At 37.4% G+C, this 15,169-nt stretch overlaps 2 protein-coding genes across 5 annotated transcripts; one reads left to right on the top strand and one right to left on the bottom strand.

The window, feature by feature from the left end:
* Positions 1–517: 517 nt before the first annotated feature.
* On the bottom strand, positions 518–6,039 carry LOC145980657 (uncharacterized). The gene is made up of 2 exons (XM_083114014.1): positions 5,824–6,039; positions 518–4,514 (listed from the first exon to the last, which is right to left on the bottom strand). The coding sequence occupies exon 2, from the start codon at positions 4,162–4,164 to the stop codon at positions 2,035–2,037; it is 2,130 nt and encodes a 709-aa protein (XP_082970140.1). The 5' UTR covers positions 4,165–4,514; positions 5,824–6,039; the 3' UTR covers positions 518–2,034.
* Positions 6,040–6,363: 324 nt separating this feature from the next.
* Positions 6,364–13,731, top strand: LOC145978369 (uncharacterized). 4 transcript variants are annotated; one of them, XM_083113166.1, is made up of 2 exons: positions 6,364–6,417; positions 11,858–13,731. In XM_083113166.1, exon 2 carries the CDS (start codon positions 11,944–11,946, stop codon positions 13,429–13,431), a length of 1,488 nt encoding a protein of 495 aa, XP_082969292.1. In that variant the 5' UTR covers positions 6,364–6,417; positions 11,858–11,943; the 3' UTR covers positions 13,432–13,731. The 4 variants fall into 4 exon arrangements, with proteins under 4 accessions (XP_082969292.1, XP_082968197.1, XP_082968712.1 ...); XM_083112071.1 differs by lacking the exon at positions 6,364–6,417 and adding an exon at positions 6,463–6,572; XM_083112586.1 differs by lacking the exon at positions 6,364–6,417 and adding an exon at positions 9,343–9,454.
* Positions 13,732–15,169: the final 1,438 nt, after the last annotated feature.

The raw sequence follows: 15,169 nt of genomic DNA, 5'->3' as shown, positions 1-15,169 counted from the left end.
ATCAATGTTGCCAGTACACTTCGTAATTTTGAAAAAAAAAACATACGTTTTATGTCGTAACCCGATAATAGCCTGTAATGCATAAAATACATTAAAAATTATCGTTCTTCTATCAATTCGGTATAAATAACCACAGAGACTATCAATATACATCGAAAATTACTGCAAGCGACTTCATAGCTGTCTTTTGTCCATTTTTTTTTTACTTAGCACAAAAAATCTTTTTACACCTTAGTAACTTTTCCCCCAAACTGAACGTTCACATAGGGATTCATTTTCTTGTAAATAAACATGTTTTGAAATTTTAAATCCAACTTCTCGCCGGGGAAGGGAATACAAATATTATACAGATAACTATAATTTAACAGTTTTATTGAAAATATTGTTCATGCTAATAGAATGGTCACAGAATCTTTTTACATATTCCTAAAGTATCATCTAATTCAAATAAGTAAATTTCGGAATGATTGATTGTTGTCGAAAACATCCTTGTTCTTTCTGGAACGACGGAATTCTAGTTCTGTTTGAATAGTTGTCGAAAAAAAGACTCATCAAATCAGTTTCAGTTTTTCAAAAAGTTTACAAATGGACACGTTCACAACACGAAGCTTCCACAAAGCACTGTGCAGACTATGAACGCTCTTCCTTGCAACTGTCTGATTGCATTATACAAGGCTGTGTGATGTACAGATCTATGTTAATTATCACTATCACTGTTACCTACAGGTCTCAATTGCTGCGATAATTAAAACTATCTCAAAAATGTAATTTCCATTGGTTTTGCTACAATCTGATTGTTTCATCAGACTGATTAAACCGTTTATGAACTTACAGGAACGATTTACATTTTTGTTATGGTGTAATCTTTCCTGTGACATGGTTTATTCAAGTATCAGGCAATTAGTGAACTACATGTGACATACATTCCTCATAGTTTAAATTGTCAATGCTATCGGATTTCTGCTATATCTCACTCTCACTGGAAATGCTTTCGCAAGTAGTTGCAATTGAGGGTTCCACCGGGTTCATGTCGGAAGACTTTTCTGAAACTCTTGCTCTCAGACAAATATTTCGTTGTATCGTTGGCTTTGACTTCATCTTGCTTTCATCAAAACCTATTATTCTTCGAAATGATTACTTGTAAAGTGCAAGGGCGTAATGTAAAGTTATGGGTTTGTGGATATTAAACATTTGTTTTGCTCTGGTGGCATATTTGACTGTTCCTTTTCTTCCAAACATGTTTGTCATGAGCATGCTTATGTTTTTATACTTACTATTCGTGTCTTTTGTTGGTAAGAAGTTCCTTTCCATTGAGATCTTTCACGTAATGATGAATTTCCACAATATTTGCCTTGTTTGTTTTGGTTGAAATTATGTTTCTTACTCTTGCTCTTAATCTTAACAGCACGATTTATTCTTACCAACGTTCAACCAGTTACTGCATTTGACATTTTCCGTTGAACATTATCATTGATCTGTCGACAACATTCAACGTGGTGATACATCTCATCACATACATTGGTCGGAGATCCGTTCTGATCTTCTAAGTACTTTCTACTCCAAACAACGTCCATTAGAAATCATTCTTGAATCTTTCCTGGCGTCGAATCATGAATCAGATATTCAATGCCTGTAGAACAGAGTGGCGCTAACTCTTGAAAGCTTGGAAGACATCTCCGGAACTGACTGATATCCGGACAAAATCTGTTCATAAAACTTCTATTAGCATCAACCACAGCAACATTTGAAAACGTTTTGATCCGTTGGTGTGCGAGGTACCTGATTATATGCTTGAGTTTGTGTCCTTGATGTTCGAGTACAATCAGTTCTATCAATTACCTCCGCGTCGTATACTTCATTATTAAATGCCCAATGCTGTGTTCAAGTTCCAAATTTTTGCTATGTTTCGTCATTCAAGTTTACATTTATAAACGATGACCTAGCATTATCATAATTGTACTTCACTCCTTGATAATAGTTGGCAGATACGTCTTCTAATGCACAAGAATATTTATAACCTTTGCAATATGCACGTTAATGACGAACATTTTTGTTAGATTTCGATTTCATTCTATCTGCAGAACTCAACTTGCGCCTCATATTACTCTTGGCAGAACTACTTCTATTTCTTAAATAAGATTTCATGTCTTTTGTGACTATGTAGCTGTCCGAATTTTTAATTTGTATGTAAGGATGCCGTTTACTACAATTTTCATTATAATGATAGATCTTATGTGTCTGATTGAAAGCTCTTTTTACTTCAAGATCTTTAAGACCAGCTGTGAATCCTTTATTGTGTGCTTTCAAGGCTTTTCCTTCTAGTTCTGGATCAAACTGAAAAAAAGAATGCATTCTGGAATTAGATTCGAGACACTTTGGAATGTTCTTGTTGTCTTCTTGCTCATCCGTAGGAACTTCTAATATTGTTGCAGTGATGCTTCTTTCATTCAAATTCTCTTGTAAGTACGTCATATTGTTGCATATCGATGGCTTGGTTTCATTGTGTTTCGCATCTGATCTACTTGAAGTACCTAAAGGAACCAAAAACACGCCACTTTGTTTCTCACAACTTGAGCTAGGTAGAGAAAAGGCCTTCAATTCATCTTCAGAACTACCCACTCTATTATCAGAATCTAAATACACATATTCAGGAATTTCCTCATACAACGTTGGAATGATGCTTCTCGTATTATACTTTCTTAACAATTGCTTATTTTTGCAATTTCGAGATGAAAATTTCCTCAAAGAATAATGGTATTCACAGTCCTCAAATTGGAATTGCTCTTCGTTTTCAGGAATTGGTACGTAGTTTGGTTTTATCGATATTTCTTTTGGACCAAAAACAGAGAAATTCTTAATATTCTCTTTCCATTTATTCATGTCTTCACTTTCCTTACTTTCAATTATTTCATTCCCTACTTCCACGTATTTTCCGCGTTCTTTATTCCAATTTCCTGTATTTTCTTCAGTCTCACTTTCATCTTCACTTGGTTTTTCCTTTCCCATTCTTCTTTCTTCTTTCCTTGAATGGCATATCCTTTTTCTGTATTTGATTTTATCTTTCACGGTCGAGTTTGTAGGTATAATTCTTTCATCTGGATGCATTCTATCATTCTTGTACTTGGGGCTGGCCAAATATATTCGTGGTGGTTCCTCATTTTGTAATGTCCCTCTTTTTGCTTCAGTATGATTATTACCCTTACGCGAACCTCTATTTCTTCTTGTTACCTTTAATGGCACCGTTTCTTTTTCTTCCACATCACTTTCAGAAGATGATGTATCTGGTTGCTCTCCTTTCTCCTTTCTTCTTTTTGATTTTGAGAGCTTCCTTTGATGTCTAGTTGTGACATGTCGCTCCTTACTTCCGTTCATCACATGAAGTGATGTGGTTTTGTCATCTGTTGCGACATCATTAGCCACACCGGAACTTTTAGGTTTCTCATAGCAACAATAAACTACCCCAGAACAGTTCTTACATGGGCAAGGACATATTGCATTATTTTCACATCTTCGAGGAGAGTTATTTGCATGTTCTAAGCGTTGCTTGTCACACCTACAGTAAATATTTAAGTTTTGTCTAAACATCCGTGTAACAGCTTCCCAAATACTCTTAATTAGTCCGCAGTGACTACAGAAGGGACACCCAATCTGTGGCTGACGTTCTTGACATGTTGATGGTTGTCTCGATGCCTTACATAGTACATACCGTATCTGACCTTTGCGTTCATTTCGGCATGTGCAATTTTTCAGACATGGACCGGGAGAATATGATGTCAAGTTGGAGTTGTTCTGCCCAGACTGAACTAAATAGTCATTAGTTTGTGTTCCTATTGATATTTGTTTACGATTCCGAGAGTATGATGATGTTCCCTTTCTCTCAGGTTTTGATTGTTCCATATCATTTGCAGGGCGACTTCTTCTGCGAAAGATGCTGCTTGTTGAAAAGGCTACGTGATACTTGTTGCTCTCTCTGCGTTTTCTTTGATTGTATTTGTTTCCCGTTTTTCCAGCTGACCTAGACCGTTCCATTCTTGTATTTGTGGAATCCAATTCTTCTTTGCCATATATCTCTTTGTTTCCACTATCCTCACTTGACTCTTCTTCCTCTGTTATACTTCTCATTTCGGTTATCTTAATTGTTTCCACTAGTTTCTTGGTTTCCATTGTTTCTTGGTCTTACTTTAACTTCGACAGCACACAAAAATGGTGACTTTTCAAGTGACGAGTTGCCATCTTGCACAACTTCTTCTCCATAAGTTCGACGATAAACTCAAACACCACCTTCTCACAGATCTGCACTACACATACAATTTGAAACAACTGCTGCCTATACATCGTGAAAATTGTAATACAAGGATTTTATAAGCTGAAACTAATACTTTATTTACAGAACTCACTAACATAGAACACTGACATATCTACTGAAGTTGTGCTTTGCTGTGTTATGACAGGCGTGGTTTCGATTCTTCATATTATGCTGTGACTACACCGGAATTATTGCATTTACAGGAAACCTGTGAAGCAAAGCAAAGAATAATAAAAGAATACTTTTGAAACAAGAATTGTATTGTGTTATTATGAATTTCTTAAAATTCCTTTGATGTTATTAACATTGCTCAGACCAGTATTTTAAAATGTTTCTATTCACGAAATGCGTACTTTAAAGATGGCGTAAAATGGTAGAGTTAACTAGTTGTACTGAGATGTACAAATATTATCAACGAAATGTTTGACAACTCTTGCATAAGTATCAGTACAATCAAATTCCTTGAAAACACACAGGATGGAAAAAACATTAAAAAATGAAACTACCGTAGTAGTGGGTAATATGTACTGTCCCACTGGAGCAATGACTGGACTTAATGTAAAATCAGCATATTGATATGTGTGTGTAGTATTTAGAGGCAAAATTTAATTATTGTATCTACTCAAGAAATAAACGCTTAAATCCTATTCCTATTTTGGTTATTTTACGTCACTTTTCTACCGCTACGTTTATCGTAATAATAGGGATGACTGATGATTAGAGGACCCACATGATCATGAAAATCATACCTTGAATCATTTCGACAAAGATCATACGCACAATGCTTACCCGGCATGCTTTCAACGCAGGATCTGTTTGTTCGAAATATGGAGCAATGAATTGTGGGGGAGTTATTTGCTGAATATCGTCCATTAATGCTACTCCTCTTTCGAAAAGAGTTTTCGCCACTGACCACAGCATTAGAAATTATGCTATCGAGGAGGTCCTACTGCACCAAATTGAATATCATCCATTACAAACAACCCACCCACCCATTCACACAGATATATATGTATATTCTGTATTGTGCCAGTATGTATGGCACTTTATCTTTCTTTTCACCTTGTGCTGAGAAAAATATTCAATGATAGCCTGTGCTATGCCCATCGGTATACGGTGTGTCCGCCACTGGATGTGGTCATGAAGATTATCTGGTTCGATTCCATGTTGAGGCACATGGTATGATAAAGTGTGAGAAAAAAATACCATCAAAGGAGGAATTATGAGACAAATGTTACACGGGTACCTGGGATCATACTTTAAACTGTAGGCTCAATCCCAGTTAGCCTATCTGATGAACTTAGACAAACTTTTGACCTTGCAGCTTTCGTCCCAACGTTTCCAACGACCATGTGGCTATTTTTAATTACACCAAGTTGTACTGGTAACCGAAAAGACAATAGTATCGTCAAAAATGTAACATATACGACAACATTTTTAAAAATTATAAAGAAAATCAAGATCCTTAGCATGGGCCTAAGTATGAAAACAAATAAGAAAATAAGTATATTACTTACCGATACCAGAATTAGAATTAAAAGTTGCAGATGAGATTCCATGAGATTACTTATGTTCATGTAATTTTAATACGATTCAACGGAGCCATTTTACTTCGATGACAAAAAGTCAAGGAAACATCTATATGTATAATTTTGCTACTTTTACGTTATATCCATTCTCAAGTATGGAGAACGAATAAACTATTAATTCTTGTTTTGAAAATCCAAGCGTAATCACAACCACCTAATTGTTTATTGTGTTAGAACAGGGACATATAATTACCAGAATGGAAATGACAAATTTGTTGATAACGAGCATTTTTCTCGTGCATTGCGGGGAGGGAGTAACCCAAAGATGGCCGATATGCGTATTCCGATTCTTCTTCTTTTTTACTGACCCTATCAACTGTGAGTTGATTTTGGTCATCTTGTCTGAAGTGTTGGTTCACTATGAATTTGTTATCCACAGGAAGGAAAAAATACTGTTCAGTGTTCACTAAATCGTTAAGTTACATTCGTAAAGAATCCACATAATTGGAGGATTGAGATCCGTGAGAAGGGTTATTGGGGATACAGGGAATGGAACACCATGACGGCGCGAACCATTATACAGTTTGTCTTGTTCTCTATCAAATTCTGGACATTTTAGAAAGAAATGTGTGGCATCTTGATTAATTTCCCCACATGTGCAAGCTTGTTTTGGTGTTATGTGTAAACGTGCTAGGTGATCATTAGTGTGAACATGGCCCGTACGAAGACGTATCTTGGTAAATTATATGAATAGAAAAAATGTTTGATTTGTGAGTTTTCCGCAAGCCATTTATATGTATTAAACGCGAATTGAAATTGTACTATACACCACTGTCTTCATATATTTTGAAGTTTATTGGGAGAAGGTCAGTATATGGAAGCATCGCAACTGAGAGATTCCGATGATCGGGCAGCTTTGGCATTATTTCTACACGTTCATTTCCCCTATTTACATGATGAGCCTTTACGTTAACTGAATTAAACGTTGATATTTCTTCCATAAGCGTATTCCGAATCAAGTCTTCACAATGATCAATTCTAAGGTCTCCTTCACAACATGTTGGTGTAATAGTTTCCATTCTTTGCTTTATAGAAGACTACCCTTCAATGTTATCAAAGTACGTGTACATAATACTGTTTCTAAATCTTCAAAATAAGAACAAGGTAGTATAAAGATATGCTATATTGTAGCGGTACGAGGAGAGACCCCCGTATTACCGCTAGAGGATGTAACTCGGATGGCTGGGCTTTTGAGCTGAAAGAGAATGCATTATCATCTTGGTAGAGTCTTAATACTAAGTGGGAGAACCTGTGAGGTATAGACACAATTAGTAATAGTTAACAATAACAAGATTTATTATAAAGAATAGTTATTGTTGACATATGAAGAGTATCTCTGCCTAAGTGTTAAGGTAAGGGAACTGCTTGGAAAGAAGGTTAGATTAGCGATACTTAGCGGGCTGTAAGAGTAGATTCTTGTCAATCATCTAAGTGCCTGAAGACAGCCTGGCTCGGTTAGGTGGATGGTCATCTTGGATCGGAGGTTAGAGAGCACCTCCGGCAGCATCTCAGATCTGCCACACTTTTTACCCATTTTCTGGGGGTTTTATACTTAGGGGGTGACCTTCGATAGAGTCAAACGCAGGAAGTCACATATATGGGGATGCTTCTTACGGTCATGGCTAGGAAGTAAACAATCCACACTTCCTTAATCGTTTTGCCCTTACTTCAAATAAGGAATTTAGAGGGCACGAAGACAGCGAAGACATCTCATCGAGTGTTGTCCGTCGAAAATCGTACTCAAAAGCCATTGTAGAAATAGAGTCAGGAGCTTGCAAGAACTTGTCCGTTACAATATTGCCCTATATTCTTCAATAAAATGAACTCCAGAGAGGGGTTCTGATACGCCGTAAGCAGCATCATTTTCCCGGCTGTACACCTATGCATCATATAACATTGCAATTTTTAAGTAGGTATACTTGCGACAGAATTCAATCCTCAAATGAGTACAATCTATTTTCTCGTAATGAATTTAACCCTAATTAGCACATTTGAAGGCCTGGCTTTTTACTTACATTGAACAAAATTGACTGTAACATGTAATTCTACAGCGTGTGAAGGCAGTATGAAGAGTTAAATCTAGGAAGAAAAACTGTCTAGAGTACTTCCAGGACAGATAAGACAAAATACTCGTATTATATGATGATTATTCCAGAAACATTTTTTTGTTCTGGAACATGTACGTAGGCAGGATTTTTCCAGGAAGGAGCAAGCAAAATATTTTTTTCCAGGAGGAATCCTGCATATTTTCCCCCATAGAAGTGATACCTTCTCAAAAAACACTGCTTCAGTCTGAAATTATCATGTTCCTTCAACGCCCTTATAATATCATAAATTACTGTGACTGAAATGTAATTATGTGCAAAATATATAAATTTTAGGTGAACGTTCATTTTCCAGGGGGGGGGCACCCCTTTGCCCCTCCCCCGGACGTCCATATTCTGGACCTATGTTTGCCCAGAGACAAAATAAAAGATTATTATTATGTTATACTTTTTGTACACTTTGTAAAAGTTTAACATATCCTGCATAAGTGCAAAATAGAAAAACCTAGACTGGAAATTCAAAGAATACAAATAGTGCAAGAACTCCAAAATAGTCACTTAGTTAATGAAATTATTGTAGTACATCTTTTGAATTTCGTCCGTAGGTCATTTTCGTTAGAATATAGCTTAGTGTTGACAAATTCGTGTATACTGTTCTTATTTTGTCATATTCGTCGTCGCCTTGTAATCAAGGGGTCCCGGTGGAGGCACATAGATCCCACTTTAAACTGTAGGTTCAGTCCCGATTAGCCTTACTGAACATAAAGTGGACTTAAACCATCAACTCAATCAATAAAACTTTGGCCATACTGTTTATATTCTGGAGCTCTATTAACATTTTCCGGCCCCAGTGATGGAGTGGCGAGCACAGAGCGCTACGACACCAGGGGTCTCGGGTTCGAATCCCGGCCTGGAATGGATATTTGTGAGTGTCCATTCATCAATTTCATCACATTATCACTCATCCTCATCTTCGCAAATTAGCCAAAAGTGGCACAAAAAGCGAAGTAAAATAAAGCAAATCAATTAATCAATCCATCTATTAGCATTTTAATAACTGCAAAATCTAAAAAATCAGACATTAGTGTAGGTAACGCGAAAAGTTTCACGAACACGCAATCATCAATGTGCAGACTCAATTCGGAATGTTCATCAGCGCCTTCTTTGCAACACCAAGGGCGAGCGAAGATGCCCAGCTTCAACCACACAACCCCATTATTTCCAATCTGTCAATTAGGATTCTGTGCTGTACATATTATATACTGACCAGGGATATAAGTATGAATATAGCAAACTTAGCACCCGTTATACACTCGCCTTAACACGGTGACATAAAATTATATACATGTAGGTATGATACTACACAAATGTGGCTTTGAAATGTTTTAGAACAGAGTGACATTTCAAATTGAAAGAAAATAAGGAAAGCTCAATTAGAGTCCATTCATTCGATGATAATTACGAAGAAGACGATGGTTGCTAAGCAATCTCATTGTAGTGCTGTTCATATCCAGGTATGTCGTGGTACGATCAATTTCATAATGTCAAATTTTGAAATTGGTCAAGATCTCAAACCCGATGACACATATCAAGGTAATGTTACGTGATAGAAGTGTTCCACCGTAAGCAATACATTGCGATATGATATAATTCTCAGCCCGTCGTTACAAGAATGTTTAATAACATATTTCATAGCTTACGTATTCATTATTGGAAATCCGTTTACTCTTATACATGTCTCAGAACCTATTAAAACATATTTTACTTGTAAAACTCTCATAAAGCCACAAAAGGAATATCTTAATATTCATCAATTTAAGATGTTCTTAATCGCTGCTGGATTGTTATTCAGTGCATCTCATTCTCTGAATGATCATGTGTTCTTTTTTACTCGTTTCTGTGTACTAATGTCCTTGCATTTGTTACAAGAAATGTATATTTTGAATAAGAATGTTGCAAACCTGGAAGTACAGTGTTACTAACAGAACAGTAAGTTCTATACGTTATTACAGGCTTGACCCATTCTTTACGATGTGGATGTATGGATGCATTTGTTAATTTAGTGTACGAATGTTTGTGATCACACCAAGAAACCTTGCAAGTTATCTATCATATGTTGCAATCATATAAAGGAAAATTAATCAGTTGTAAAAATATTGCAGTTCTTTATTATAAGTAAAATAGATCCTGGGTGTAGAAAAAGTAAGACATGCACAGACTGGGAATCCAGTGATAGTAATATTCATGAACATAAAGTCTTGAAAAGTTTTACTCTTGTACAAAATACTTAAAAAGTTCATTACAATTGTTGTTCTTGTGGTCAGTTTTACAGGACATTACATGTAATTGTAGTTATCTTACTGGTCAAAGAGAGGGGGCGACATAACACTCATTGCTTCAGATCCTATCTCTACCTAGATATATGAAGTATATATATACATATATTTTGAAACGCATAAAAATATAGGGAACCAACTGAGATTATTGGACATACTGCTACTGTGACCAGTACGAACGATTGTAGAGTGTTTAGGCTATGTAAAGCCTTGATTTCGTTAGAGTAGATGAAGGCTTTAAAAGTATGAAGCAACTTCCTATACTTTGGTAGATTTGCTATCACTGTCAGTCCCTCAAGATAATTCTGCTCAAAGAGACTTAATGTAAGTCTGAATTCGTGGTGAAAATTGTAGTGTAACCTATTAATAATAAAGGGATATCTATGTTCTAATCTCGAACTAAGTCCATTTCCTCGGTTCATCACATATTTTAATCATGAACATTTATCTAATTATATCTATAGGAAGGTAAACACTTTAAAAATATCAATGTACAACAACTTGAAACGATATTTATATTTGCCAATAATGTGCTGTGTGTTAATATATGCTAATATTATTAAAAAGCTGCTTCTATGACCGAGTGCATCGCCAGCACAGGATCCACTCTAGAAATTGGGTTTTCTTTGTGAGTGTATATTTCATTTATTCATCTTTGTCGTCGTGATTAGCCAAAACTGGTAGGGAATAAATGTATAATAACCAGATATGCAAAAGAAAGAAGGTATAACAAAACTATATTCAGCAAACGTGTGATATTCTAAACTAAAAAAAAATCGTTCCCTAAAGTGAAATATTCTAGTAAAATTATTTATACCCTAAAATTATGTGAAACTATTGAGACTTTTTCCAATATAACGTTTCCTGTTCACCGCATGCTATTATATAATTATTTTTAAATAACACCCGGGTTTAAATTTATAATGTATAATTAACTGTTCAGAGATTTTTTTTTAAAATTATGCATAATACTTGAACATTGTTTTTAAATCACTTTCCTACAATAGTTATAATAGCGACGATGAATTTGAATTTGAATTTAAAATTTTTGGGTGCGTCAGCACTAAGGCTATTTTGCACCCGTCACATTATACGGGGTCCAGCCCCTTATCGTTACAAATCACAACTCTAACGTTGCAGAACTAAAATCATAAAATATTAAAATGTTCTGACTCTCGTTAAAAGCTGATGCTGCAAAGGGGCACTCAGCACACATAAGGACAAAAGAACAGGACAATACAAACAAAATTATACTGGTCATGGGGCCAGTCGCCAGAGCCTCGTTAGTCTTCAGTCCAGGCTGTACTAACTTGGAAGTGAGGTTGACATTTGGGTGTACTACGTGGAAGGTCACCCCTGACACCCCAATAGCGACGATGAAGATGACACAGTGATTAAATAGATGAAGCAGCAAAAACACTTAAACACCTTTTCCTCAACCAGGATTCGAACTTAGGACATGTGTATTCGTAGCACTCTACGCTAACCACTTCACCACAGGCTCTTCAGGCTGCGTGGAGCTTTTGGAACCCAATAGCAGCTAGTTTATTTCTGACCTTTTGCACAATTTTCTTATTTCAGCTTTCAGAGAGTTGGAGACAGTGGAGAGGTTGAAATCTGAAAGGGCAAAAGCCGGAGGCGACGTCAGCTCGGAATTGGTTAAGGTTATGGATAACATCGACAAGGATCCAATTGAAGGGCCGATAGGTCTGAACCTAGTGAATCCTCAGGATGAGCATTTGCAGAGAGGCTCTGCTTCACCTATCTGCGAGGGTGGTAGTGACATGATGGATAGGAGCGACAAGTCCTTTGAAGATGGAAGCCAGAAGACACCTATAAGACAACCAGGCATTAAAGGAGCCATAGAAGAGCTGCAAGTATTTGCTGCCAGTCCATTGCTCGATTCTGGATCAAGGAAGAATGATGCATCCCCTAGCGAGAATCTTCAACAGGAAATACAGGAGTTGTTACAGAATATAATATCTAGCAGTGAAGCTGCGGCTTGTTCCCCTAGCTCCCATTCGGTTGAAGGAGAAGGCGATGGGGAGGCCAGTACGGGATTGATGAAAGGCTTGGAGGAGATTTTGGATACCTTAAGGAGCTACGAGAAGCAGTGTCAAAGTGGGGAGGATGCTGAAAGCCAGCAGATGTTGAGAAAACAGTTGGAGGGGATGATATCGGAGTTGATTAACAGTCAGAAATGGAAGGAAGAAGTGGCTGGGGTGAGTGGAAAACTGATAATCCCAAACGTGAGAGAAGATTCGCCAGGTTTAACGCTGGAGCAACAAGACTTTGATCCCGATGAAGAAGAAGTTGTACAAAACGTCATCGAGCCTGTTTACTACAGCGACACTGACAGTGGTGAGCCTTTGTGTTTCTCCACACCTGCGAATTATGAGATTGAGCGTCCATCGACTTCTAGAGCGGAAGTTGGAAGCTGGGTGCCTAAGGGTGGCGTCCATTCTCTTGCCAGGCAGTGGGAGGACATACAGGAACAGGAGTCAGCACTGAAGAGCAGAAGCTTTACCGGCGTCAGAACAAAACTTAGACTAGAGCAAGAAGATAAGATATCAGAGGAAATCAGCTTGGAAGAAGAAGCTAGTGGAGATGCCATGCGAAATCGCGAGAACGTCGGCAAGAAGACTTCAAAGTCAGACCACTTACTGTCGAAACTAAGGCCAGATCAAGATCACCAGTGGAGAGTGAACAGCATGTGGAACCAGGAGGACGATAAGGAGGAGAGGAACATGAAGAAGCGTCACTTCTTAGACACCCTTCGCCGAGTAAGCGCCAGTCACAAGACGGAGGCGAAACCACAAATGTCCTTCGCGAGATCAGACTTCGCCAAGGATCTGAGAACCAAGATGAGCAACTCTCTAGACTACAGAAAACTGCATATCCTTAAGGGTGGCTCACGCAAGACGAAGGAGTCTGATAAAACAGATGACGATCAGCAGAAGAAGGCAAAGAGCCACACTCTGGACAAGAAACACGCCACTTTCGACACAATTGCACCCATCCCCGACGAACCAACTTCCGCCAGATCTTCAGAAGGAGGAACAAAGAGTAGATGGGAACTGGTAAGACGATTTAGGAAGTTCTTGGCGTTGATGAGGAAGTCTGAACAGTCATCGTCAACAGAAACTTCACTGTAATCCTACAGTCATCATTGATTCAATATCTATCTCTACCATTAGGTTAACAAAATGTCATTGAAATTTAGTTGTAAAAGTTCAAATAGCCAGAGAGGTAAACATAATTTTCAATCTTTTTAATCTTGACTTGTTAATCGTTCTTGCTTTCTGTTAATCTCCATGAAATGATACGATTCAAAAGATAATGTTCGCAAATATGTTAGCTATGAAAATTGACCCAGCTTGTTAAAGAAAACTCGTTTATATTTTAAACTGTGTTTGTGCATTACAATTGTTACATAATTTGTTGAGAGTTCAATAATAAATACTATGTTTAAAATAATAATATTACCTTTTATCCAGATTTCTTATGGCATTTCCTAAGAGCACCCGAAGAGGGTACCCAGGGGAGCACTTCCCCCATGAGATATCAGGAAAAACTACGTACAATTTGAACTGTGAAATTGTAGGGTGAAAACATGGATAAGGGTTAACAAAAAAGACAGCAGAATAATTAGGGTCTGGTTGATTGATTGATTGCTTTATTTTACCTCGCCTTTTGTGACACTTTTGGCTAATTTGCGAAGATGGGGATGAGTGATGTCACGAAGAAATTGATGGATGGACACTCATAAACATCCATGCCCAGACCGGGATTCGAACCCGCGACCTCTGGCGTCTTAGCTCGATGTGATAACCACTCAGCAACGGGGCCCGGCTAAATGAGGGTCTTGCACCTGCACTAAACTAGTATAATCCTCTGTGAAGGCTTGAGGTTTTAATGTGATAGTTCGCATAACATGTGCTTTAAGACTAAAATTTCCCCATAATTTTTAAAGCCTTTCTAGAACTAGATGTCTAAAAGTTAATACAGAATAACCATTTCAGTACACTAACTACATGAAACGTAAAAAAAATATGAAAGACACTTCTGCTGGATGTTCAGTAATCTGCTGGATCGAATTGGAAACTCTACCTAAGGGCATAATAATAATTATTGGTTTATTTTTATTATAATTGTATAATAACAATCATAACCATGATATCCAGTATCTGAAAGCCGAGTGAGTATGGAGTGTGGTGTGTATTTCAGCAAAAATAAATATTACTATTTATGTCCACTGTCAGGTCAAGCATAAGGAAGCTCGTCCCGTCGGAAAGTCTCAACACATTTTCATCCAAGGACATTTCTGAACTACCAATCGGATTTTCGGTTGTTCCCAGACATGGTTTTTACAACTTCCAACTCTGCAACATTCGGAACACACTGATGAGGTTTTCTTTCCAAAAACGTCGTTGTTTAATGTTGTCTTTAGTGATCCCTTGCACTTCAGCCGGCGTTCCTTTACACATCTCCAGTAGATAACATTTTCAGTCTTACGGCCAACACGATACTGATGTCCGTCCAGTAAGAGACAAGGTTTACCCTTGGCACTGGTAATATAATAAATTCCATTGCTCATTCACCTGCAAGGAAAGGAAGAAGAACATTTGATTGTGCGCTTCATCCACGATATTTTTCTCTCTGTGCGCAGATCACACTGTGCGCTCCTCCCACGTGCGCTCCTCCCACGTGCGCTTCTCCCACGACACCATTTATATAGTTACTTATTCGTACACACAGTGATTCAGGTCATTCTTGTTATTATTTTTATTGTTTGCTGTAAGGTTGGACTTATAGTAGCAGACCTTCATTTTACACTACATGAGAATTAAACTTTATGTAACATTTATCTACATACCAATACTGCATAAGCAA

The sequence above is a fragment of the Lepisma saccharinum genome, chromosome 1, assembly GCF_977018435.1.
Source record: "Lepisma saccharinum chromosome 1, izLepSacc3.1, whole genome shotgun sequence".
Taxonomy (NCBI): domain Eukaryota; kingdom Metazoa; phylum Arthropoda; class Insecta; order Zygentoma; family Lepismatidae; genus Lepisma; species Lepisma saccharinum.
This window is presented reverse-complemented; position numbering and strand designations above follow the sequence as displayed.

Coding starts and splice junctions, on each gene's coding strand:
- LOC145980657 (XM_083114014.1), bottom strand. CDS start 4,164: ATGGAAACCAAGAAACTAGTGGAAACAATTAAGATAACCGAAATGAGA.
- LOC145978369 (XM_083111331.1), top strand. CDS start 9,482: ATGTCAAATTTTGAAATTGGTCAAGATCTCAAACCCGATGACACATAT. Junction 9,534..11,857: donor ACCCGATGACACATATCAAG/GTAATGTTACGT, acceptor TTCTTATTTCAG/CTTTCAGAGAGTTGGAGACA.